At 36.5% G+C, this 9,014-nt stretch overlaps 2 protein-coding genes across 2 annotated transcripts; both read left to right on the forward strand.

Annotated features, from left to right (window-relative positions):
• The first annotated feature begins 1,693 nt into the window (after positions 1-1,693).
• LOC108867383 lies at positions 1,694-2,922 on the forward strand. The gene is made up of 4 exons (XM_018647916.2): positions 1,694-1,763; positions 1,992-2,135; positions 2,355-2,457; positions 2,592-2,922. Exons 1-4 carry the CDS (start codon positions 1,694-1,696, stop codon positions 2,920-2,922), a joined length of 648 nt encoding a protein of 215 aa, XP_018503432.2.
• A 3,115-nt stretch (positions 2,923-6,037) lies between these two features.
• LOC103930742 (nucleolin-like) lies at positions 6,038-8,149 on the forward strand. The gene is made up of 3 exons (XM_009340113.2): positions 6,038-6,407; positions 7,650-7,708; positions 7,804-8,149. The coding sequence occupies exons 1-3, from the start codon at positions 6,294-6,296 to the stop codon at positions 8,147-8,149; spliced, it is 519 nt and encodes a 172-aa protein (XP_009338388.1). The 5' UTR covers positions 6,038-6,293.
• Positions 8,150-9,014: the final 865 nt, after the last annotated feature.

Here is a 9,014-nt window from a genome sequence, read left to right on the forward strand (position 1 = left end):
TTAATGTTCGGAAAATACGGTCCGGTACATCAAATATCATAATACAATTGGTAGATTTTTTTTTTTTTTTTTTACTTTCTAACTAATTATATTATTATACTTAATGTCTCACACTATATTCTTGGCACACTAAAAATCTCTTCTTTTAGGACAAGTGTTCACTTGGGCGACCACATCAACCCGCGCACCATCAGAGATGGGGATGGAATCTTATGTGTTGGGGTTTACTGTGACCTGGATTTCTAGATGCTCTTTTAACAAGTTTATAAGCAAATTGGTCAAAAGCCCATCCTAAACGCAACTCTGATAATCTTAAAAAATATTAACTGTATATAAGACGTGTTGAGTATAACTGTATAAGATTCACATAAACAATGTCACGGTTGTTACCATTAGGTAGATTAGAAACCCAATAGGTTATCAACACATACATAATATTAATACTTTCATGAGTACTATTCACACGTTTCGTTTTACTTTGAACACACTCAAAAGATAAAAATTAACATGGTGTATGGATAACATCATCCTAATTTCACTAGTTTTTTATTATTTATTTATTTATTTTTAACGATAGTTGGGTTAAGTCTCTTACAAGTGAGAATAAATATCACTCGACCGTAGTACTAAGTAGCTCATATAATACTAATTAGATTAACACGTAATTAATTGTGAGACTAATCTAACAACCATATCGTAAGAATTATGATAATGATGACCAGACGAGAATAATCAACGAATGAACATATAATATATCCTCATTATTTTGGGGTGTAACATCTGATAAGTCGCAATTATATCATCATGGTGATGATAACATAGAAACCCAACTCAGAGCAAGTCCACCCCTAAAAAAATGCGCTGACACTTAGCCCATTTAATCCACTCAGTGAATAGTGATAGATCCCATGAACAGTAAATTGGTCAAATGCTTCTCCAACCCTAAAAAATGCACTGGCACAAAGTCTAAAAATGCGCTGACATCCAGCCCATTTAAAATATTAATAATTTTTTTTTATAAAATAATAAATTTTAAATTTAGTTTAAATTTCAGATATGATTTTTAACCAATCTCGTCACGCCACATGTCATTATATGAACGTACTATTTTGTGAATAGATTTCCACTAAGATTTTCAACCAATCTCGACGCGTCATATGTCACTATCTGTTTACAATAATTTAGCCAAGATTTCGATAAGATTTTCAACCAATATTGTCACGCCACGTGTCATTATCTGAACGTACTATTTTGTGGATAGATTTCCAATTAGATTTTCAATGAATCCCCTACACGCCACGTGTCACTATCTGTTTACATTAATTTAGCCAATATTTTGATAAGATTTTCTACCAATCACATAGTGCCACGTGGCATTGTCTAGAACCTCATCATTTCTTTTTTTGTCCTTATAAACCCTACATCCCTAGTCCCTACATCCATCATCATTCACACACCAAACTCAATCCTTTTTTTAACTCAGAATCCTTCTTCATCGTTTTTAAATCTTAAGTTCTTACAATGTCTTATTCAAGGAGATTGTCCAAATAGTTTAAGGAACAACAGAAAAGATTGTTGGCACAACTATGAATAATTGTTCAATCTCGAGGAAGGTGAGATGAGGACTTTCGCAATGGAGGAGGATAAGGATGATGAACATATAAGGTAGAGGGCCTCGCATTCTCGTAATGTCATGGAAGTTGTGGGTCAAATATCCAAACCCAGATGTGCTGCAAACTTGGATAGAAAGAGGGAAAGACGAGGTAAAGGTCTCTTGGAAGATTATTTTATCCCTAACTGTGTATTCCTTGATCATGTTTTTAGATGTCATTTTAGAAGGCAACAAAGTTTGTTCGACAAAATCATGAGTGCTATTTGCAACCATGATCCATACTTTGTGCAAAAAAATGATGTTTTTCATGTTCTAGGTCTTCTTCTGGAGCAAAAAATTATTGCTGCCTTGCGGATGCTTGCATATGGAACATTTGCAGGTCAAGTGGATGAGATAACGAGGATGGGAAAATCAACTGTTATAAAGTCCCTGATGCGGTTTTGCTCTGCAATCGAAGCCCTCTATACCAATGAATACCTTCGGACACCCACGCCAAAGGACTTGCGAATGATGCTGAGGAAGGGTGAGATGCGAGGCTTCTTTGGCATGATTGGAAGCATTGATTGCATGCATTGGACATGGAAAAACGTCCAAGTGTGTGGCAAAGAGCTTATGGCGATAGAAAATGAGCCAAAAGTATCATTTTGGAAGCGGTGGCTTTATCTCATACATGGATTTGGCATGCATTTTTTTGTGTTCCTAGCAGCTTAGAATAACCTAAATGTCATTGCCCAATCTCTAGTCTTCCACGAAGTGCTGCAAGGAAAAGCATCCAGAGTCACATATGGGGTTAATGGCCAAAGATATAATGGACCGTACGACCTTGCAAACGACATTTACCCAAGGTAGACAACGTTTGTCAAAACAATGCCACATCCACAAAGTGAAAAAGAAAAACACTTCGCACAATGTTAAGAGAGGTGTAGGAATGATGTATAGTGTTGTTTGGTATCCTGCAAGTTCGTTGGGCGATTGTTAGGTCAGCTGCCAAAATGTTTAATGTCGAGGCTTTTCAATCCATAATGATGACGTGTATAATTCTCCATAACATGATTGTGGAAGATGAGTATGATTATGATGTCGTCGATAAATATGAGTCAGACACAATGAACAACTCAATAACACGTATTTATTGTGCTCATGACGGCACCGAAGATCCCGTGCAACACGAGCCATTGGAACAGGATGGATGTTACAATCAATTGATCGTTGAGCGGTACACTTCACTGCAAGAGCCATACTGGCACTGTACCCGTCAAAATGACTTGATTAAGCACCAATGGGGATTGCAACAAGGTGAAGATAATTAAAAGGAGTTTGTGGTGGAAGAATAAAGTTCTTAGTTTATTTAGTGTACTTTTTTAAGTTTATTTGGTGAGTTTATGTAATTTTATTTAGTGTGCTTTTTTAAGTTTATTTGGTGAGTTTATGTAATTTTATTTAGTGTGTTTTGTTAAGTTTATTTGGTAAGTTTATGTAATTTTATTCGTGTGTTTCTTTAAATTTATTTGGTGTGTTTAAATAAAGTACTAAAAATATTGAAATGTGGTGTAAGGTGGAAGATGATGGTTTTAGGTATTTATAGAAAAAAATAATTAATTTTTTTATTTTTTATGTATTTTTTAACAATTTTTAATAATTTTGTATTGAATTTTTATTCATTTTAATTTAGTTAATTAATCTGGACTGTTGGATTTGAAAAAGATTCAAATCCAACAGCCCATATGTTGACACGTGGCCAACAGTCATAATTCTAATCATTGTGCCTTTTTTTTGGGGTGGGGGGGGGGGAGGGAACGTGGATCGTTGATCTCTGGATTGGACAGCCCAGATCACGCCACGTCACTAGCGGTTGGTTTTTAAATTCAAATTTTTTTACCATTGGAAATCCAACGGCCTAGAACGAGTCATGTGGCCTCCCTTTCAGATCCGTGATTGCGCCTGCACATGCGAGCCCCGCCCATTTTTTCTTGTCGGGGTCCTCGGGACACGCGCCCACTCGCACGTGCTTCCCACGTGCCTGGCGCAAAAATATTTAAAGCAGCCCGTGACGTCACGCTTGCGTTAGCATGATGTCACATAGGCGGGGCCTTGGCTCAGCACATTCTGGGCCGTCCTATGGGACGACTTAGGCTGTGAGCCTGCTTATTAGGCTGGGCTAGAGCAAATTGGTTGGGTGCCGGGCTGTCCATTCTCGGTGGACTTGCTCTCATATACATGAACCAATACTATTACCATCATTTATGTTTTACGTATTAAAAAAAAAAAAAAAAACACTAGCTAGCTATTAGTATAGTTATAACTTTTTTATGGTAATGCTATCTACGCACTCATTTTTACTTCTCTTACACCACTCTCAATTTTCGACTATCGTATCTAATTAACTGAAAAAGATCAATGGTCAAATATTAACGAGAGTATGTGGAAAGTAAAAATGTGTATGTGAATAGCACTATCATTTTCTTTAAAGGTAAGTGATTTTCAGATGCTCTTTTTAATCTCTTACAAAACCATGTTAATTTTGGTCATTTTCCATTAATTTATTTAACAAGATGACCATAAATAAAGAGACGTGTAAGAGAAATTAAAAATAGTGTGTAAAATTAGAAGATGCTCATTTGGAAGTGTTTTTAAAATGACTGAAAGCGCTTTTAGTCAATTAATTTTGGGTTCCAAAACCACTTTAAGTGTTTTTTGGAAGAAACACCATATATGTGCCTTTTGTTTTTCTAGAACACACTTCAGATTTTTATTGAGGATTAATTTCAAAAACATTTTCACCAAAAGTGATTTAGTCATTTTAAAAGCATTTCCAAACATAGTGACGAAGCCAGAGATCCATCACACGAGGATCTTTAAGTCAAATAAAAGAAATTAGAACAAAATAGTTACAAGTATAATTAATTGAAGAACAACCAAAGGTTTTGTTGTTGTTTTGTATTGTCATGGAAAATTTTACCTGAAGCAAGACTAATGGAACTTTAAAATTTGTATGAAAAATTTTATATTGAGATAATATCATAAGAACATAGCTTGTGTACGAGCTTTAAGAAAAAAATAATTAACACATTAGATTCTAACAAAAATTTAAAGTCATGGCTAGCTCAAAACTATTATTTTAAGATTTTTCTTTCAACATAATTAAATTTTCTCTAAATTATATAGATCTTGTTTTATATGAACTAAAAAAAAAAAGTTTTGAAAAATCAAAAGGCTGTTGGCATGAGAACCTTATATTGTTAAAAACACTAGTTTTAAGGCTTAAGAGGTGAGAAAATTAGAAAATTGTTTGCATAAACAAACTTGAGCCCACGACTTGCTAAAACTTTAAAGTCTACTCCACCAATGAACCATATACTCTTTATTGTATAAACTAGCAAAAATGCACATATAAATGAGTGAAAATTCAGGATGGGCCTTGGCCTATCCTAGACCCCATGTAGCTTTGACCCTGTCCAAACGAGCCCTATATTGGTCAAATTTGAAATCGAGTTTATATTACTATGCAATGCAGGTTGTTCGGGCAACAATGTGTGATAAATGGGCTCATTGAGGACTCTAGTGTTGCAATAGTTTAAAGTGTGTCAAAATTTCTTATGTTTCGTCTGCAAGTTTGATGGATGTTGCTGGTCGCTTGACTAGTTTTAGTGTCTCTCTGGCCATTAAAATGTCTTTGGTTTGAGGCAACCTCCTCACTTTATTCTGCTCTTTGTGAAATGTTTTTTGAGTTGATTGATTTTAATAATTTCTTTGGACATGTGGGGTATAGTTTTTCTTCACCGGTTGTTTTCCATGTGATTTATTAAAGTTAGATTTTTCGTCCTCTTGACATGCTCGAAATGTCATTTTTGCTGTTCTAGTGATATTATTTTCATGTAAGATGACTTCAGCTCGATTAACGTGGATAACAAGTTTAATATCAAATTATTTTGTGTGTATTTTTGCTCATCAATATAAAGCGGTAGTAATGTCTACCACCTTATTAATTACCGTTAAATTAATTTAAATTTTGAGATTTATGCAGTAAATAGATTAAATCAAACTCATCAAACAATATTTAATAAAGTGATAAGCATCACCATTGTTGTAGTGTGGTGAGCAAAAATATTTTCAGTTATTTTGGTTGGCCTATGATGAGATTTAGCTCAAATCCACATATAAATTGTTGTATTAAAAGTTAAAAAATAAAAAGGTAAGAATGAGCTTAACTTTACAATAAATTAGTAATAATCTGATTTAAATTCGTTTTTTACGAAAATCAAATTTAAAAATAGTTTTCACTTTTCACTACTTCCACGACCTTCGCAATACCCAATAAGTCAATGCAAAATTTACCACATTGACCCTAAAAATACCTAATGAGCAGTTAGTCAGCATATATAAATGTACCATGGTGGCGGTAGAACCCTAACCGGACAAAGCCCCCGTGGGTTCACCCTCACTACTCACTAGACCAGACATTCTGCCCCAGACACCCTTCAAATTCACCCTCCCTCCCTCCCTCCCTCCCTCCCTCTCTCATCCCCTCCCTCCCCCTCTCCCCACACACACACTTTCTCTCTCTCCCCTCACACACACACACACTCTCTCTCTCTCTCTCTCTCTGTTTGTGCAATTTTTGCTCTGATTTTTTTGTCTACTTTTTCAGTGTATTTTTGAGATTTTTTTTGCAGCGAAGAAGATGGAGTTGTGCGCCTCTGAGAAAAAGGGCATGTGGCTTGGCTCTTTTTTGGAAGCAATGGTGGTCAACACTGTCCTTGCTGCTCCCAACTCCCTTGCTCTACTGCTCCTTGCGGTATACATCTCTCTCTCTCTCTCTCTCTCTCTCTCTCTCTCAGTTTGTGTAGAAAATTATGACATGGGTTGAATTTAAGTGTTAAAATTTTCATGCTTTTGCTATGTTTTTAACTTTTTACAGTTTGAGATCTCATTAATGTGCAGCTCTATAACTGAACTAATATTTCAGAAGTTTGGGTTTTTTCTTACTTTTACTATGGTTTTGAAATTTGAAAAGTTAATTATTATTTTTTGGATAAATTTAAGGGATGAAATTTGGTAATTTTGTGAATTAGGTTTGTTTGGGGGAGAAAAGCCCTTTGCTTTGGTTTATACATTAAGGGTGATAGTTTGTAGATGTGGAGTACAACCCTTTTCTGCTTGTCGGTGTTTTAGATTTCGACATAAGTTTGTAAACAATTTTAACTCTTTGTGAATTATTGGTCGTCTTAAACTTCTACTTCTTTTAAACAGGTGCTGAAGAATGTGGGTTTTCTTGTGAATCCGCTCTTTCATTGTTGCTTTAGGTGTAACTTTGTGTAAAAGTTGTTTCGTTTGTTGTTTGTTGTTGAAAAATTCGTGTGGAAACTGGATTGTTTTGATGTACTGTTACTTATGGTTACAAATTTCTTAACGTTTGCGGTCTGCCATAGAGGTTCTAATGCCCTGGTTTCTGTAAGTTCATAAACTTTGCTGTGCATGCTCACAATTGCTTTTCCCGCTTATAATGAGAACAGAGGATTGCAGCAAGGAAATTTTTGCAGACATTGCGTATATGGTATTGCCATTCTAAGATAACAAATATGCACTCTCCGCTTTTCCTAACAATGTATGAATGTAATTGTAGTTGGGCTGTAGCATTGGATTTTGCATTGACCGAATATTTGGTAGTTTTAGTTTTGAATATCTGGCTTAAGTTTGTTAAATTTTCATATAATTGAGTGATGTAGGCCTTGTGTTGGAATTCCTATTTTGTTGTTGACTAGATTTGGTATTGCTTATAAAGTATATTTTGAGAACTTGTTTTGTGTTGCTGGCCGTTGCCTGCAACGTTATGAGATGCATGTTCAAATGCCTTTTTAGAATCCATTTTATCAACAATGATATGTATTGTGTATGTTGTTTAGGTCAACCAATGAAAATATTAGTTGATATTCATTTTGAACCCTGTCTTCTTAGGATAGCGTTTCTAATACGTAAAACAAAAGCCTGATGTTATTTGTCATAAGCTGTTCACCAACGCTGGCTAATGTTGTTTCAGACTGGGGCGCTGATGAATGATATCAATACGTCACCAGAATTGACTGCAGTCACTGGAAGGTAAGGAAATTGATATTCTGTTCATCGTATACCAGCACCATTGGTTTTTCAGGGCATAATCAAATCTAAGTTGGTAAGTGGTGCTTCCTTCTTAGGTTTCCTTTTGAAGAACTTCTGAAACTGGAAAAACCTGGTGCGGAAAACAAAGATGCCAGCGATACAGAGGATGACGAAGAGGATGGAGATGATGAGGAGGTGGATGACCCAAAGGATGATGATGCAGGAGATGAGGACTTCTCAGGTGATGAGGGGGCAGATAAAGAAGGGGATCCAGAGGATGATCCTGAAGCCAATGGTGACGGAGGCAGTGATGAAGAGGATGATGAAGATGACGACGACGATGATGATGGTGATGATGATGATGATGAAGATGAGGATGGAGAAGAAGAGGAAGAAGAGGAGGAAGAGATTCCAGAGCCACCTGCCAAAAGGAGGAAGTGAGAGGAGGCGTCTGTCATCCTTTGCTATTGTGTTGTTTGCGTTTCGGTCAGGAGTTATGAAGTAGTGAGGCAGAATTTAGCTCGTCAGTTTGATCAGAGTAGAATTTACATTCCTTGTTCTTAATGAACTGCTAATGTTATTGGTCATCTTGGAGATGCATTGTTCGCTTTATGAAAATCAGTAGACCTCTTTAATGTAGAGTCGAGAATTGTTGTATGTTGTTAAACCTCGTTTATCAATTTATGTAAGTTGGGATTCATAAAATTGTTCTCTTGCTTGCTGTCTTGGATGAAACCAACTGGTTCTTGAGCTGTCCAGGAGATCATCGTCTTGAAAGGAACCAACTGTTTCTTCCACGCTTTTTTTCCCTTGGGTGCGGGTCCATCGTGACTTGCACTTGATGTTGGTGGAATGAAAGGTGATTCACGTGACGAGAGAGAGACGTGCATTGCGATCACCAGCCTTTCTTTCCACCAACTGTTACTTTACCTTCTGCCTAGAGTATGACATTCAGTGCCGACTTCGTTTATTGTTTTCTTTTTGCCTCTAACGTTGGAAAAACAGAAACGGAAACAAAAACAGAAAATGGGTGAGCGATGAGTAGACACTCACACGGCAGTTCTATTACAAAACTCATGCACGCACAGTGCATTTCTCTGATACCAGGGGAGGACTCCAACCTCTCAGGTGCTATAATTCGAGGCTGATCTTCCATGGTTCAAAACATGTCACAAATACGTCTTCTAAACACCACGATGACGAATGTGATGAGTGCGATGACTATGATGGTAGTGCTAGTACTGATGCTCCAGTTACACGAAGCAAAAGCTGCTACGTACATAGTCGGAGACCAACGTGGATGGAC

This window comes from the organism of the source record quoted next, unplaced genomic scaffold, assembly GCF_019419815.1.
Source record: "Pyrus x bretschneideri cultivar Hongxiangsu unplaced genomic scaffold, Pyrus_bretschneideri_v1 Contig1, whole genome shotgun sequence".
In the NCBI taxonomy this organism is placed as follows: Eukaryota; Viridiplantae; Streptophyta; class Magnoliopsida; order Rosales; family Rosaceae; genus Pyrus; species Pyrus x bretschneideri.

Excerpts from the sequence above, each read along its gene's own strand:
- LOC108867383 (XM_018647916.2), top strand. The coding sequence starts at position 1,694 with ATGGAAGTTGTGGGTCAAATATCCAAACCCAGATGTGCTGCAAACTTG. Across the intron at positions 1,764-1,991 it reads TAGAAAGAGGGAAAGACGAG|GTCAAGTGGATGAGATAACG; the intron begins GTAAAGGTCTCT and ends GAACATTTGCAG. Across the intron at positions 2,136-2,354 it reads GCGAATGATGCTGAGGAAGG|TCTTCCACGAAGTGCTGCAA; the intron begins GTGAGATGCGAG and ends CCCAATCTCTAG.
- LOC103930742 (XM_009340113.2), top strand. The coding sequence starts at position 6,294 with ATGGAGTTGTGCGCCTCTGAGAAAAAGGGCATGTGGCTTGGCTCTTTT. Across the intron at positions 6,408-7,649 it reads TTGCTCTACTGCTCCTTGCG|ACTGGGGCGCTGATGAATGA; the intron begins GTATACATCTCT and ends ATGTTGTTTCAG. Across the intron at positions 7,709-7,803 it reads TTGACTGCAGTCACTGGAAG|GTTTCCTTTTGAAGAACTTC; the intron begins GTAAGGAAATTG and ends CTTCCTTCTTAG.